At 39.5% G+C, this 18,253-nt stretch overlaps 1 protein-coding gene across 1 annotated transcript in view; it reads left to right on the top strand.

The window, feature by feature from the left end:
- The window catches only part of LOC140689400 (uncharacterized), a 106,362-nt gene that overhangs the window by 3,538 nt on the left and 84,571 nt on the right, over positions 1–18,253 (top strand). Inside the window, exon 3 of the mRNA XM_072950118.1 lies at positions 11,530–11,576. Within this exon, the coding sequence (XP_072806219.1) occupies positions 11,530–11,576 (47 nt within the window). The remainder of the gene's footprint in view (positions 1–11,529; positions 11,577–18,253) is intronic.

Genomic DNA, 18,253 nt, shown 5'->3' with positions numbered 1-18,253 from the left:
GAGACGGCATCATTCTGGACTCTGTGGACTTTGTTAAGGATTTTGGAAATTATCCTAAACACAACGGGAGGCCATTGAATACTTTTAAACAAGATATAAATTTTTCACTTTCAAAAGATCAGTTTGGATTGGAAGGGAACAAAGGTGGATACGAGGACTCTAGAGGAGAAAAGAGGGTGACTTCTAGAGGGGTGGTGCCCATGGAGAAGGAAGGAAGTGGATGGTTTCAGAGAAAATTCAGGGTTAGAATAAGCAGAAGGAAAGATTGGATAAGGGACATCCTTTCTAAAGTGCTCGGCTGGGTGAATGGTGGCATCACTTATCAGGGAACATGGGGAGGGAAGAATGAAGGTGATTTTCATTCTGGTTATGTCGAATCTCAGGTGGCACTGAGATATCCAGCAGGCCTTTGGGACTGGAGCTCAGTAGAGGATATTGGGAGTCATAGGCATATTATTTACAGCCCACCAGAGCAGGTGAAGATTGAGTGGATAAAGAATACAGAAAGAGAAGAAAAGAAGAGGTACAGACAAAGGCTCAGGGACCCACACATGTATGTGTCAGATAGAGAAGAACCGGCAAAGTTAAATCAGTCAGAATAGGGGAGTGAGTTTTAAGGAAGTTTAAAAGAGAGAGTAAGACAAGTCAACTCTGTTGAATGCCATTGAGATGTCAGGTGTCCATTGTGCTTGGCATATGGAGGTCATTGGTTGCCTTAGCCGGAGCACTGTTGGGAGCAGAAAATAGATTGTAGTAGTCTGTGAAGTGATCAGAAGAAAAGGAATCAGAGGGGGAGAGAGCAATAAATCTGAGCAGATTCCTAAAATGTGTGAAAATTAAGCATAGTGGCTCAGTCATGAATTGCTGAATCAAACTGACTTTTATGCATCAGCTTCTCAAGTGAGTAATAACATTGTTGACATGAGCTGCTGAATCAGCTTTTAGCAGTGATTTCCACAAAGTTTTCAAAAATCTCATCAACACCATCTGGCCTGCCCAGCTTTATTGTACTGCCTTTGCTTTCCTCGGTACTCCAAAGGAAAGAACACACAGGGACCATCTGCTCACTTAGCCCACAAATACTGCATGCTGACTCTGTGCCTGACTCTGTTCCAGATGCCAGGAATGGGTCAGTGAACAAGACAAAGTTCTCTGCCCTGATGGAGAGTTTATTCACGATCTTTTTACCTAAATATCCCTCGTTTAATAGGATGCCATTGCATCAAAGATTAGAAAATACGTGAAAAACTTTGCATGCTCTTTTGGATTTGTTGTATATGCCTTTTCTCAATCAATAGATGTGTGCCTGCTCTATTGTACATAGAGAACAGTTTAAGAAACAAATTTTGTTTAGAAAATAGCTGTTGGTGAATTGAATTAGAATTGTCTTGCTGGAATTGTTCAGCTTTTCTGATGATGTGAACACTGGTGTGAGCTACATGTTTCTTTAAATTACCTTTCACTGACTTTTTCTGATTGTGTGAATAAGACAAACACGAGGGCTTTCTGAACTCTTGTACAGTCTTAGAAGCATACGTTTCATTAGGTTCTCATTAATTCTGCAGGACTCAAGTATTTTAAGGAGCTGGACGAATTATGTCATTTCTCTTAAACATGGAGCATTTGGGTCACTAATAGAATTTTCACTTTATATGTTACTTTCCTAAATGTAATTGTGTCCAGTATCTCTGTGGTTAATTTTTCTTTGTGAGTGGGGAGGACATAAAGACTGATTACTTTCAAAGAAGTTCAAGTTCCTATCAAATAATCAGAATAATTAGAGAATTCACCGACACAGGGAATACTTCCAAAATATTTTACAGAGATTTTCACCACTTTCTCTGGCCTTAGGAAGCACATATGAGAGAGGGATTGAGATGTTAAGTTGGTTGTACTTTTTCACCCTTGGACAAAGTAAAACAGTACACCAAGCAGAGAACATGATATCGTCCCCGTCTATTTACAATCCTTACCTATCATCTATTTAAGTTTTTACATGTCTTGATATGGTTGTCTAATGTTAAAACCATGTATAGTTAAATTTGAAGATAGTAAGAATCTTTAAATAACAAATGAGCTCACTGTAATTGCATTTCAAGTCTATACATAGATTTTTGAAGCTATCTTTCCTTGTAGAGTCTTCCTCGAAAGTGACTCTCCACTCTACCCCAGATCTAAACTTTTTGTTTAAAATAACTGTTGTTAGAGGGTATTATGCTTAGTGAAATAAGTCAGAGATAAATACTGTATGTTATCACTTAGATGCGGAACCTGAAAAATGAAATGAATGAATATAGCAAAACAGAAACAGACTCACAGAGAACAAACTAGTGGTTACCAGTGGGGAGAGGGAAGGGGGATGGGGCAAGTTAGGGGTAGAAGATAAAAGGGATGCAGACTACTATGTATAAAATAAATAAGCTGGAAGGATATATTGTGAAGCCCAGGGAATATAGCCAATATTTTATAGTAACTTTAAATGGAGTATAATTTATAAAAATTTGAGTCACTCTGCTGTACACCTGAAAGTAATACTGTAAATCAACTCTACCTCATTAAGAAAATCAATGAAAAATAATTTTAAAACATGTAAAAGTAAAATGGCTTTAGTGTCAGTATCTTACGGACACCTGAAATACCCTTGTGTTAGTTTCTGGTGTGCAGCACAGTGATTCAGTTATACTCATGTATATTCTTTTTCATTATAGTTATTACAAGCTATTGAATAGAGTTTCTTTGCGCTATACAGTAGGGCTTTGTTGTTTATATAGTCTGTGTGTAGTAGTTTGTATCTGCTAATCCTAAACTCCTGATTTTTCCTTTCTCCCCCTTTCCCCTTTGGTAACCATAATTTGTTTTCTATGTCTGTGAGTCTGTTTCTGTTTTGTAAGTAAACTCATTTGTGTTCTTCTTGGATTCCACATATAAGTGATATCATATGATACTTGTCTTTCTCTGACTTCACTTAGTATGAGAAATTCTAGGTTCATCCATGTTGCTGCAAATGGGATTATTTCATTCTTTTTATGGCTGAGTGGTAGTCCATTGTATAAATATACCACAACTTCTTTATCCAGGCATCTCTCAATGGTCATTTCGGTTGCTTCCATGTCTTGACTATTGTGTATAGTGCTGCTATGAACATTGGGGTGCATGTATCTTTTTGAATTGGAGTTTTCTTTGGATATATACCCAGGAGTGGAATTGCTAAATCATATGGTAAATCTGTTTTTAGTTTTTTTAAGGAATTTCCATGCCATTCCCTGTAGTGACTACACCAAATTACATTCCCACCAACAATGTAGGATTCCCCTTTCTTCACACCCTCTCCAGCATTTATTGTTTGTGTACTTTTTAATGATGGCCATTGTGACCTGTGTGAGGTAATACCTCATTATAATTTTGATTTGCATTTCTCTGACAACAATTTTGAGCATTTTTTCATGTGTCTGTTGGCCATCTGTATGTCATCTTGGAGAAATGTCTGGTTAGGTCTTCTGCCCATTTTTTGATTGGGTTGTTTGGGGTTATTTTTTTTTGTTACTAAGTTATATGAGTGGTTTTATATTCTGAAAATTAAGCCCTTGTCAGTCACATCATTTGCAAATATTTTCTCCCAGTCTGTAGGTTATCTTTTCATTTTGTTATGGTTTCCTTCGCTGTGCAAAACCTTTAAGTTTAATTCGGTCCCATTTGTTTATTTTTGCTTTTATATTTGCCTTGGTAGACTGACCTAGGAAAACATTGCTACAGTTTATGTCAGAGAATGTTTTGCCTATGTTCTCTTCTAGGAGATTTATAGTGTCTTGTCTTATGTTTATATCTTTAACCCATTTTGAATTTATTTCTATGTGTGGTATGAGGTAATGGTCTAACTTTATTGATATACATGCACTGTCCCACTTTCCCAACACCATTTGCCGAAGAGACTATCTTTTCTCCATTGTATATTTTTGCCTTCTTTGTTAAAGATTAATTGACCATAGGTGTGTAGGTTTATTTCTGAGCTCTCTATTCTGGTCCATTGATCCATATGTCTGTTTTTGTGCCAACACCATGCTATTTTAATTACTGTAGCTCTGTAGTATGGTCTGAAGTCTGGGAGGGTTATGTCTCTAGCTTCATTCTTTTTCTTCAGTATTGCTTTGGCAATTCTGGATCTTTTGTGATTCCATATAAATTTTAGGATTATTTGTTCTATTTTTGTGAAAAATGTCCTGGATAATTGGATCGGGATCACATTAAATCTTTAGATTACTTTGGGTTATATGGCCATTTTAACAATATTAATTCTTCCAAACCAAGAGTGTGTGATATCTTTCTGTTATCTTTAAATCATCTTTAATTTCCTTCATCAGTGTTTCATAGTTCTCAGCATATGTGTCTTTCATCTCCTTTGTCAGGTTTATTCCTAAGTATTTTATTTTATTTTTGATGTGATTTTAAAAGATACTGAGGTTTTTTTGTTTGTTTGACTTTCCTTTTCTGGACTGGGGCTCTAATCAGCTGTGTAACCTTCTGGTCACTAGTGGAGTTGGACCTTGCATCTAGAACATGACCCTAAAGTTCCTGAAAATTGGAAATTCAGTAAAAGTACATAAATAGGATTTTTGTGAATCAGATCACATTTTAAACTCACAAAAAGTTCTGATATTTAGAAAAATCTTACAGTGAATAAGTTAGAATGAATTAAGAGTTCCATTTCTAAAGTTAATAATTGCCTTTCCTATTAAATGATATGTTTGGAAAATTCATAGTTGTAAATTAAGACTTTCTTAAGTAGAGTGCTACTTTTTGGTGTCCATTTCCAACTTCACTGAGCAAGGACTAGTGAATTTAGAGTACCCTGTCCTGTGCTGCAGTCATATGTTGTTATGTTAAAATAACTTTAGCAATGAAAGTTTAAAACATTTAACATTATGTCTGAGGATCACTTTCTGAAAATCCGTCACATAATGTCAATGAAATCATGTAGTTTTTAAATTTGATATTTAAAAATGTGTGTCTGAGTGGACATACTAAAAGAAAATCAAATAATATAGACAGACTTATGATGAAGAGCTCATCTCTTCTACTGCATCCCCTTTCTCAGGAAGCAGACACTTTTAACCCTTTATACTCGGGCCAGAACCCACCTCTACTGTCCTCCTGGTTGCTTGCAGCTCAGTCTATTTTGATTAATTGGTGTTGATGCCAAGTTGGGTGCTAAAGTTTTGAATATTACCTCTGGTTATCTTTATGAGTACTACTGTTGGTAATACGTTTATGCTGAATTTGTCTGAATCCTCTGTAGGCATTGTCTGCTCTCAGACATATCCATCTCGATGATGGATAAAAATTTAGCTTACTTCAACAATCTTCCTTACACCCTCCTTTTTACTTTTTTAACAGCTTTATTGAGATACAATTCATACCATACAATTCACCCACTGAAAGTACACAACTTAATGGCTTCAGTGTATTACAGAGAGTTGCACAACTAACACTACAGTCAATTTTAGAACGTTTTCAGCCCCCCCACCAAGAAGCCCCTTGTCCCTTAGCCATTACCCTGAAACCTACCCTTCATTCTTAGGCAACCAGTAATTTATTTTCTGTCTCCATAGTTTTGCCTATTCTGGACATTTTATCTAAAGGGCATCATATAATCCAGGGTCCTTTGTGGCTTCCTTCTTTCACATAGCATGTTTTCAAGGTTAATCCACATTGTAGCATGTATCAATACTTCATTCCTTTTTATGACTGAATAATATTCCGCTTATGGATCTACCACATTTTGTTCATTCATCAGTCAGTGGACATTCGGGCTGTTTCCACTCTTAGTTATTGTGAGTAATGCTGCTATGAACTTTTGTGTACAGTTTTTTTTTTTGTGGACACATGTTTTCATAACTCTTAGGTATATACCTAGGAGAGGAATTGCTGGGTTACATGAAAACTCTTTGTAAGAGTTTGAGGAACTGTCAGACTGTTTCCAGAGAATATAAAATAGTGCAGATTTTATATTCCCACTGGCAATGTATGAGAGTTCCAATTTCTCCATGTCAACTATTTTATTTTATTTTTTAAACATTTTTTATTGATTTATAATCATTTTACAATGTTGTGTCAAATTGCAGTGTTCAGCACAATTTTTCAGCCATACATGGACATACACACTCATTGTCACATTTTTTTCTCTGTGAGCTACCATAACGTTTTTTGTATATTTCCCTGTGCTATACAGTATAATCTTGTTTATCTATTCTACAATTTTGAAATCCCAGTCTATCCCTTCCCACCCTCCACCCTCCTCGCAACCAAAAGTCTGTATTCTCTGTCTGTGAGTCTATTTCTGTCCTGTATTTACGCTTTGCTTTTGTTTGTTTGTTTTTTAGATTCCACATATGAGCGATCTCATATGGTATTTTTCTTTCTCTTTCTGGCTTTCTTCGCTTAGAATGACATTATCCAGGAGCATCCATGTTGCTGCAAATGGCGTTATGTTGTCGGTTTTTATGGCTGAATAGTACTCCACTGTATAAATATACCACCTCTTCTTTATCCAGTCACCTGTTGATGGACATTTAGGCTGTTTCCATGTTTTGGCTATTGTAAATAGTGCTTCTATGAACACTGGGGTGCAGGTGTCACCCTGAAGTAGGGTTCCTTCTGGATACAAGCCCAGGAGTGGGATTCCTGGGTCATACGGTAAGTGTATTCCTAGTCTTTTGAGGAATCTCCACACTGTTTTCCATAGTGGCTGCACCAAACTGCATTCCCACCAGCAGTGTAGGAGGGTTCCCCTTTCTCCACAGCCTCTCCAGCATTTGTCATTTGTGGATTTTTGAATGACGGCCATTCCGACTGGTGTGAGGTGATACCTCATTGTAGTTTTGATTTGCATTTCTCTGATAATTAGTGATATTGAGCATTTTTTTCATGTGCCTTTTGATCATTTGTATGTCTTCCTTGGAGAACTGCTTGTTTAGGTCTTCTGCCCATTTTTGGATTGGGTTGTTTATTTTTTCCTTATTGAGTCGTATGAGCTGCTTATATATTCTGGAGATCAAGCCTTTGTCGGTTTCATTTGCAAAAATTTTCTCCCATTCCGTAGGTTGTCTTCTTGTTTTACTTCTGGTTTCCTTTGCTGTGCAGAAGCTTGTAAGTTTCATTAGGTCCCATTTGTTTATTCTTGCTTTTATTTCTACTAGGAGAAAATTTTTGAAATGTATGTCAGATAATGTTTTGCCTATGTTTTCCTCTAGGATGTTTACTATATCTTGTCTTATGTTTCAGTCTTTGATCCATTTTGAGTTGATTTTTGTGTATGTTGTGTATGAGTGTTCTAGCTTCATTGTTTTACATGCTGAACACTGTTTTATTTTTATTGTTGCCATCCTAGTGGATGTGAAGTGGTATCTCACTGTGGTTTTGATTTGTATTTCTCTTTTGGCAAATGTTGTTAAGCAACTTTTCATGTGCTTACTGAGTTATATCTTCTTTGGAGAAATGTCTGTTCAGATCCTTTGCCTGTTTCTTAATTGAATTGTCTTTTTGCTATTGAGTTGTAAGGTTTTTACATATTCTAGATAGAAGTCTTTGATCAGATTTATGATTTATAATTGGCATAAATGTAAGTATTTATTTCTGGGCTCTCAGTTCTATTCCATTGATTTGTATCTGTCTATGCTGGTACTGCACTGTCTTAATTACTTTAGCTTTAATAGTAAGTTTTAAAATCAGGAAGTATCAGTTCTCTAACTTTGCTATTTTTCAAGCTTGTTTTGGATGTTCTGGGTCCCTTGAATATCCATACAAATTTTAGGATCACTTGTCTACTGCAGAGAAGCCAGCTGGGATTTTGATAGGTATTGCATTGAATCTGTAGGTCAATTTAAGTATGGCCATCTTAACAATACTAAGTCTTTCAGTCTATGAATGTGTACATCTTTCTATTTATTTTGGTCTTTAATTTCTTTCTAAAATGTTTTGTAGTTTTCAGTATACAAGTCTTACACATCGTTGGTTAAATTTTATTCTTAAGTATTGTATTCTTATTGATGCGGTTGTAAGTGAAGTTGTTTCTTAATTTCATTTTCAGTTTGCTCATTACTACTGTATAGAAATGCAGTTGGTTTTTGTGTATTAATCTTGTAACCTGCAACTTCGTTGAACTTGTTTTATTATTCTTTAAAAAATTTAGTGGATTCTTATGGGGTTTCTATAGAAGATTGTGGCATCTGAAAATGAGACAGTTTTACTTATTTTCCAGTCTGGATGCCTTTTATTTCATTTTCTTGTCTAATTGTCATGGCTAGATCCTCAAACACAGTATGAAGTGGTGTGAGTAGACTCCTTGACCCCCTACCTTTTACTCCCTTTTTTCTTCAGTTCTGAATGCTTTTGCTCCTGCTTTGATACTGTACTTGTAACTATAATTGAGTCGTCCATGCTTTGTATGTCTCCTTTCAAAGAATGAAAACAATAAACAATGTTTAAAGAAGTGTGGCTTAAAAACATTGGCCATTGCTCAATGTGCTGTCATTACATTTCCTTTTCTATAATTCTGAAGCCAAAACTCCAAAGTCACTGAAAGAATATTCATATATATATTCTCTACCAAATACCCATATTCATGCCAAATGCTCATATTCATTTCAGTTTATTTCATATTTATATCATGCTTTCTTGTACAGAATTTTTCCTTGTGGTTTCTAATTTCTTTCTTTTCTTTCTTTCTTTTTTTCTCATTAGAAAAAGAAACCAAACCTATGCTATCATCACTGTATCTTGTATATTTTTCAACTTCTGTCATATCCTCTGCATTTTCTTCTATTCTTTAGACATACTAAGTTCCTGTTCTAGTTCAGATCATTTTCTTTTTATTTGGACCATTCTTTTCCAATATTACAGTTTTCCCCTATAATTTCTGTTTTTTTTTTCTTACACTCTCTGCCTCTGTCATATTCTCAAGTTCTTCCAGCCCCTCAGCTGCGCAGTTTATTCTATGGAATCCTCCTTTTTAGGACACCTGTCTCTTTGATATAATGTTGCACCAGTGCTTTCTAGGTCTATTGACTAGCTGTCATCCTAAGAATTCCCTCTATCACTCTGTATAAGTTGGAGCCATTCTTTTCTGGATCCTGTCCTATCTTTGTCCTAGTTTATGCCCTTGCTTTGCAAGAGTATATCTTGAAGTCACTTCTTAAAGAATGTGTGGGAGGTGAACTTTGAGTCCTTGCAGTCACTTAATATTAAGTGAAGATTTTAAGTAAACTCAAAATTGATTAATGGTGGTGGTTGGCAGGCTATAGCCAGCAGGCCTAATCCAGGCTGCCACCTGTTTTTGTAAGGCCTGTGAGCTAGAAGTTTTGTACATCTTTTAAATGTTGTGGGGGGGGATCAAAAGAAGATTAATATTTCATGACATGCCAGAATTATATGAAATTGACCCATCAATGTCCATAGAGTTGTATTCCAGCACAGCCACACTTGTTTGTTTGTGTTTTTTTCTGTGGCTGTTTCAGCACAGCAGTTGGGTTATTCTAGAAGAGCCGGTATGCAGTGCACTCATGGCTTTCACTGCTGCTCTGTGCACTTCAAATGATGCTTATGCATTACAACTCAGTAACATTTTAAGTACCACATGTATCAATGCAGCCTGTTATTTTAATCTTTAAGGAAATTCCTAGTCTAAACGTGTCACATCAAAACAAGAAAAGACAAGAAAATGTGCTCTTGCGTTCAGATGTTGTGCTCTTGAGGCCAAGCAGAGTAGGGATTATCTTGTTACTGAATCACATGGCAAAGCATTGTGTTATGCGATGATTACCTAGAGTTATGCTAAAAGAATACAGTGTATGTTGATGTTACAAGATTAAGCAGTTATCACAATATTCCCAAATCATAGGGGAAAAGTGATCAGAAAAACAAAATATAAAGCAGAGTATCTCATCACAACAGAATTTGTTCACAAATTTTAAAAAGTAAAATGCCTGCATCCAAAACAGGTCTCCAAGTAGCAGTGGTAAAGTTTTACTGCAACTTTTGAACTCAGGGCTGAGACTAAAATTTTTCTCAACAAAGAGATCCACCCTCAGTTACTATTATAGAACACTGAATGACTTCGGAAATTAGCTCTTGGTAATTTGATACTGGATTATCAAATTGATATTAATTAATATCTAATATTTTATATTCTAATAATTTAGAAATAGAATTTAAATTCTAATGATTAAATTAGCTTTTGATAATTTAGGTTTACACTTGATAAAGCTGTTTTCTAATGAATTCAATGTAAAATTACAAGGCAAAAAAATACTTACATGAGAAACATACTGTAGTATTTTGAGAATTAATGTTTGAATCTCAGATAGTGTCACACTACCTTGTACACTTTCCATATGAACTAAAGTTAAAACAGCATGTGAGATTTCCATTCCCACAAAAATTTGCTGCAGGTGTATTTTCTGAATTAAAACTGCAGGTCTAGTAGTTTTCTTCCCTACTTAATCTTCCTGTTATTGTGGATTTTTACTTCTTGAAAAAGTTTTTTTTTAACTTTTACTATATATTATTATATTTACTATATATAGCAGAAAGGAGATAAATGTGCCAGGCATCTTGAACTAGTAATAAAAGAATGATAAATCAGTGTGGACTTTTTTGATTATTTTGTGTTAAGAGCTAATTCTGTTTTGCTGCTAAACTTGAACAACACTCCCTTAAACAGTCTCATTGATTGAGCCTCAGTTCTGTGGGCTGTCCTTGCCTCAAGGAACACAGAGTCTGGTTGTGAAGAGAGACAAGCAGATAATTACCAGGCAGCGTCCTAAGTATAGCAGTGGACATATATATAGATACTGTGGGAGTATAGAGGAGAGGGTGGCTAGTTTCCTGTGGGAAGTAAAGACTTCACAAAAAAGGCAGTATTTAAACTGGATCCTAGAAGTTGCAGCCAAAGGTTCACGAGGTGGAGAAAGGCATTCTAGGCAGAGGGAACAGGAGACACATGCACAGACATGAAAGAATGAGAGATCATCAGATGTAGTTGTGTGTGGCTGCACATAATAGGGGAGTGGCAGGAGAGGAGGCGGTGGTGGTGATTTGGAGCCAGATTATGGAGGGCCCTGCACAGCGTGCCCTGAAAATCTGGTTTAGGATGCAAATCTCTTACAAAAGAATTGGCTCCTAAGTTCAAGTAATACCACATCCTATCAAGTTATTTCCTTTCAGTGGTAAATCAACCTAGCTGTCATAAACGTTTTCCATCTACTTTTTTACATTTCCTCTTTACTCGGTGTATTTGCATTAGTAAAGCCAAATTACAGTACCTGGCAAATAGTGCAAATTGAACTGAGACTGAAAATGCACTGAAGTTTGAGATGTTACAAGTCTTCATGGGAGGAAAAGACTTTTAAGAGACATTGAAATGGGCTAAAAGGGCGAATTGTACTTAATTTTTGTCTCCACAAACTTTAGCTGTTTCTGCAGATTGCCTGTTTGATTTGTTGTTTTCTGAAACTTTTCATTGTCTTTGTTATTTAGTGGACAGAAGACTGCAGAAAATCAACCTATCCTCCTTCTGGACCGACGTGAGTAAATACCTGATGGTAGAACTCCCTCTGAGCTTGTGGAGGTTTCCCCCCATGCAATGATCTCATAAAAGTGACAACAGTGAATAAAAACTGAAGTCCCGTCTTCTGAGACAAATTTGTTTCCTCAGGTTTGTGTATTATGCACTTGACCAAGACCCTGGACAAATATGAAAATACCCTGTGATGAAAATGTCCTATCATTTTCTGGCCTATCAAAATCATAGGGAAAAAAAAAAGGTTTTCCATTCTCCACTCAGTTCTTCTGTCTGCCGCTAAGCATTTTATTCTCCCTGACAAATGCGTCATCCCACAGCTGTTCTGTGATTTTCTGTGGTGCCTGAGTGTATATGTTCCCCATCATACTGGAACAAAAAAAGTGCAGAATTTCATGTGAAACATTAAAAAAAAAAAACCCTGGCATGGTAATCAAAACTAGTGGGGACAAAACAGGATTGGAAAACATAAGGGAAGGGCCAATATCGTGTTTTAGTGTGTTTCACATTAATATTTTTAGTCTAGGGTTTTGGCCTTTTCAGATCCTATGTTGCTAAATAGGCCTGTGGGGTAGACATAAGAGTAGCCCAGAGGGTACAGATGTGGAAAAGAAGGAGGAGAAGTCAGGAAGGGTAATCTTCTTTGTCCTGTTCTGCCCTCTCACTGAAAGTAGCCTGGAGCAGGTAAGGGAAGCCAAAGTACGTAAGACTCTAACCAGTAATATGAAGGTAACATTGCAGTTTTTGTAACACTCCAAGCCTGTGGTATTATATGCAGTTGTCTGAATTCTGTTTCTAAATAGGCTCTGTATTTCAGTGAGACTGTAATAAACTAAATTCTTTTGATGTACTCATCTTTATGTAGAAAGAAGCAAATATTTGACAGGAAGTAATTTAGAAGCTATCAGTTTCTGTGTTATTCTAAAGCCAGTGCACACTGCAGCCCTCTCCAGTGGCTTGCTTTCCTGGCACCATGTTGGTCTTCATTGCCTTATAGATTGCAAGCATCTCATGGCTGGTCTTTCTGCCCCAATTCATTGAACATTTACTGAGTACCTTCCACGTTTAAGGCTTTTTTTTCCTACTCCTTTTTATGTGTACCTTACGTATCTATGAATTGATTGCTCTTTAAACTGTCCCTGCTTGAGCATTTAACTGATTCCAAGTTGCTGTGTGTCTGTGAGCATGTGTGTACACACACACACACACACACAAATAAAAACATTTTTCCTATATTTATACGTCTATATAATGTAAATATTTTTGCCCTGGTGTTTCTGGTGAATTTCTTCCTACCTTGCCAGCTTGTTCCCTGCACAAAAGTCCTCAGCCCCACTTATCCTCTCTAAACTACAAATGGATCTTGGAATCTGGGAGAGAAGTGTGGTGTTCATATACCTTTCAGTGACAACGCTTCCTCCTGTACATATAAGGCCATCCTTTTCAGTCAAGTGCATAGATTCTGGAGATATGCATGGGCAGCTGTGAGAGAGGAGGGAAACACCTGTTTATCCAGCTTGACCAGTCAGATCAACCCTGGAGATGGAGGGACTGACAGCCGGAGCACCCCTGTGTTCATCTGAGTCCCATTAGCATTTCTTTTCTGCTGCTCACTGGTGCTTATCATCCACTGTCTTATTTGTGTATGTGAGTGTTGTGTTACTTGGACTGGTTTCCAAGCTACCTGGGGAGCCAAGTGGGTTCAGTCAGTGACTAATACTGATTATGGTGACTTGGGCACAGGAACTGCTAAATCTCAAAAATAATTTCATGAAGTTTGTTATTTGTAGTCAAGAAGGAAAATATCCTGTGTTAGTCACTATTGATTGAATGCCAGTGCTGCTAAGTATTTTTTGCATATTTCACACAATCCTTACTGCCCTCATAAAGTACATATTCTTTATTTCTCTAGGAAATTGAGGTGCAGCTGTTGAATACTGAAATATTTTAGAAAAATGTTGAATGAGAAGTGAAATGTGGGATTATGGTTAGCCATAATCATAGTAAGCTTTAGCTATTATAATAATTTTGTTAGTGAGATTAGTAACAGTTCTGTCAGAGAATTCTGATGAGTGGAGGTTTTACTGTAGAGAGATTTCTGGGGTCTTCCCATCCCCACTTAATTATAAACCTCTGCTGTAATGCATTCGTCTCCTCTTCTTTTCTTCTTTGGAATCCTTGACTGGAAAAGAATCAGGAGTTTAAGGCAGATCTGAGGGACTGGTTTGGGTTTTGTTGGATATTATGAGGAGAGAAGCAGCTGATCGGATTTCACAGGTAGAACATCTGTATCTTATGACAACGCCACCAATGTGCATGGCTCCAGTGGGCCACTAATTTACTATTGCTCCTAGACACTGAGATCCAAATGCACGCTGGTAGGGAGGGGAAGAGGTTAGGAGCACCTTCCCATTGCAGGAGGAACAATAATTATTTTCTTGAATTGTGGGACAGAATTTTGCATGTGAAATTATGATTAGTTGGAAGCTGAATTCACTTGTTTTTATGTAAACACTTTTTTCTGGGATTTAAGTATTACAGTATTTAATACAGATATCAGCTACTAAGGAAATGGGGGTTTCAAAGTGCTTTGAAAAAAAATTCATTCATTGTGATTTGGTTTAAAGTATGTTCCCAAAATTGTGTGTGCTTTTCCTTTTCCTTTCCTGCTGATAAATAGTTTCATGAAACCTTATACATATACCCAGACCCCAAGCTCAGAGGCACTATATAGAGAAGCAAATATTTATTTATGGCAATAGAAGTATAAATAGGATCCTAATTCTTCACTTACAGGAACTAACCCACCCTGGCTTAACCCATCCCCACTATGAACAGTTTGGATAACAGTTACTAAAGAGTCTGGCAACACTGTAGCACACACTCTGGAGCAGTGCAGTAAGGGAGCAAATGCTGCCTACTTTTAGACAATTTTAAGCTGATAAGTCACTGAATGGCACACCCTTAGAAGCTATTTCAGTTCAGAAACAAGTGCCAGAGAATAATATTTCTGTAGTGACAGAGAAGAGTTACAGAGTTCATCTGCCAGAAATATTGCCCAGTTCATGATAAAGGAGGGGGCGTTGCTATATCCTCTTAGTAGAAACTGCTGTAGGTAAATGGAAGAGTAGGACGTCTGGGAATGGGTACGACTGAACAGTGCATGCCCCCCATTGGCTGGGCCACTTTCTTGTACTCAGTCACCTTCCAAATGCCCTGCTGCCCTGCTGGTGCAGGCTGGCCTATCACCTATCTCCACTTTGCTTGTTTTGCTTGCCAGTAAATATCTCCTGGAGACCACAGCACATGACTGGTGACATTCCTCTACCTTTCTGTAGAAGCATAGGCTCCCACAGACACCACCCTCGTTCCTGTTTGCAAGCTGTGCCTCACCATCCGGTGCTCTCCTTCCTTGAGAATGTCCCCCCCAACGCCGCCACACATACACACTTCTCGAGGAGGCCCGGGAACAGCTCGTGTGGGTGCTCTGAGTGCATCTGTCACATGTATTCTGTGCACAGGATTCAGGCACAGGTGACCAGGAGCTTGGGTGAGCTGCCTCCCTCTGGGGGGTTCTGGTGGAGCTGGGGATGCCTGCTGACCGCTGCATGAGGTGTCTGTTAGGTGACAACAGGACCCTCATCTGTTGGGGACAGAAAGCCTTCTCTCCTTCCTCTTGGTCTTAGCTTTGTCACCCTGGGGGAGCTCCTCAAGGGAAACTCTTGGCAGTCATATGCTTTGACTGTGATTTCTGTTTAATAACCTGCTTTATGATTTCAGGTTAGGTGTAGAGTAGGAGGTGCAGAAACTCATGCTCATCTTCTGCCCTGAGGTGAAGGCACCAGTCGGGGGAGCCTTCCTGTTTGTGGGCCCCAGACTCGGGAAGGGTGCCCTGTGCTTGACCATCTGTGGATGCACGGTGGGGCTTTGGGAGTTCTGTCACCCCTGTGATGCTGGAAGTAAATTTTTCTCCACACTGGGTTCTCCTGGAGAGTGGATGGGCTGTGCGTGGTGTAGGGTGTCATCACCTCTCTAAAGCAGCTGGTGACCCAGCAGCACGTTCAGGGCCACTGCTCAGAACTTTGTGTGGGGCTCTGGGGACACTGGTGCCATCCCTTCCTCCTGCCTCCTGCCCTGTTTGCACAGGAAGTGCCTTCTTTCTGTCTGTGCAGGGACGGCTGTCAGGCCATCAGTGCTGGAAAGCAAAGGCCACGTTCAAGGCTGGGTTTGTGCGTGTCCACGTTGAAATTAGTCAAAAGAAAGTAAACTGAAAATTCAGTTCCTTAGCCACGTTCCAAGGACTTGATCACCACAGGTGGCCGGCAGCTACCTCGGTGGACAGCAGAGAACATTTCCACCAGCCACAAGACTCCATTTATTTTTCACTAAGTGACAAAGATGTGCCTTGTTTTCAGCACTGATTTCTTTGTCCATCTTTGCTGTGAGATAAACTACCTCACGTGACCTTCTCTCTTTGTTCTGGTCTTTAGAAGTATGTGACCTGATGCACGCAGCCCCTTTCCAGAACATCTTGCTAAGAGTCCACATGAAAGGCGAACCAGTGCCCTCTGACCAGGGTGGGGGGGGCACATCTGTGTGGCCAGAGGGCTCAAGGTGTTTTGTTTTGAGTTTAGTGCCTGTTCTTTGGGATAATGGGTAATTTAATATAGTTAACTGAGTATTGAATCACTGAAGTATTTAGGTCTGAAATGATGTCCTGGATGTGTGTCAGAAAAGCTTGGGGAGGGGGAGACGGTACAGCTCAGTGGCAGAGCGCGTGCCTCGCCTACACAAGGTCCTGGCTTCAGTCCCCAGTATCTCCATTAAAATAAATAAGCCTCATCCCCCCCACCAAAACCCCAGAATCGCATAGGAGCAGGGATGTTGAGTATCTGTCCAACAAGAGTGGCAGGAGTTCATGATCCTTGCAGCAGATGGGCACAGAGGGTTCACTGTCCTGTGCTCTGCTTTTGATTACTTTGGATTTTTCAATACATTGTTGGCTGGATTTGCATTTCTCTAACTATTAGCGAAGTTGAGCATCTTTTCATGCGCAGTTTAAAAAATAATGACAATAATAAATACTGGTGATGTAATAGAAAAGAACAAATCTGACTCCACGTTAGGTCTGTTCCTTTTCCTTAAACCCTGGGCCCTGTTTTCCAGGCTTAGCCTTGCTGGCTCTGCAGCTTTTGGGAAACAATGTTGCCTTTAGCCTGAGATAGACAGGAGAGCCTGTTCTCGGGCGCTGGCCTCCGAGGCTTCTGCACTCCGGGAACAACAAGCTGCAGGCTAGAAAGTAACACTTGTTTTGTTGGAGGTTTTGCAGGAGCATCCTGACCTGGTGCATGGGGACAGCTGCGGGACCAGAGAACTCCTGCAGCAAGAAGTTTACAGCAACTGACACACACCCCACCTTTTTTTTTTTGGTATAGAATGAGCCCGTATTCTGACTGGGGGAGGATGGTTCTCCAAGGCATTAGTCGGCCATCCTCTCAGTCGGCTGGCTTTCCAAAATAAGGTGCCTTTCTTTGCCCCAACACCTCATCTTTTGATTTATTGGCCTGTCGTGCAGGGAGCAGAGCTTGGACTCGGTAACAGTTTCGCACATACAGCAAAGCAATTGTCTTCAGATTTTTCTCCATTATATGTCATTATCAGAAACTGAATATCATTCTTTGTGCTCTACATTAGGACCTTGTTGTTTATTTTATATAGAGTCATGTGTATCTGGCTTGCAGATAATAGTCCAGCTTCAAGACATGACACAGGCCGGCTAGATGATGCGGGCAGGGGGAGAAAATGTGCCTTTTGGGAGATTTGGGCTTGGGCAGTTGATTAGACTTAGGGAGATAATGCTGGCTTTGGGAGATGATGCGGGCTTGGGGAGATGATGCGGGGTTGGAGAGATGATTCGGTTAGGGAGATGATGCGTGTTTTGAGAGACGATTGGGCTTGGGGAGATGATGTCAGCTTGGGGAGATGATTGACTTCGAGAGATAATGCAGGCTTTGGGACATGATGCAGGCTTGGGGAGATGATGCGGGCTTGGGGAGATGATGCCGGCTTGTGGAGATGATGCGGGCTTTGGGAGATGATTGGGCTTGGGGAGATGATTGGGCTTAGGGAGATGATGCAAGCTTGAGGAGATGATGTGGGCCTGTGTAAATGAAGCGGGCTTGCAGATAATAGGCCAGCTTTGAGACATGACACAGGGTCGGCTAGATGATGCTGACATGGGAAATGATGCAGCCTGGGGGGATTATGTGCCTTTTGGGAGATTTGGGCTTGGGGAGATGATGCAGGCTTGGGGAGAAGATTGGGCTTGGGCAGATGATGTGGGTTTGGGGAGTTGATGGGGCTTGGGGAGATGATGTGGGTTTAGGGAGGTGATGTGGGCTTCGGGAGATGATGTGGGTTTGGGGAGATGCCTGGGCTTAGGTAGATGATGCAGGCTTGGGGAGATGATGTGTGATTGGGGAGACAATTTGTCTTGGGGAGATGATGGGGACTTGGGGAGATGGTGCGGGGTTGGGGATATGATCGGGGTAGGAAGATGATGCGGACTTGGGGAGACGATTGGGCTTGGGGAACATGTTGCGGGCTTGGGGAGATGATGCGGGCTTGGGGAGCCTATGTGGTTTGTGACAGATGATGTGAGCTGGGTAGATCATGTTGGCT

This window comes from Vicugna pacos, chromosome 26 (genome assembly GCF_048564905.1).
Source record: "Vicugna pacos chromosome 26, VicPac4, whole genome shotgun sequence".
Classification (NCBI taxonomy): domain Eukaryota; kingdom Metazoa; phylum Chordata; class Mammalia; order Artiodactyla; family Camelidae; genus Vicugna; species Vicugna pacos.
This window is presented reverse-complemented; position numbering and strand designations above follow the sequence as displayed.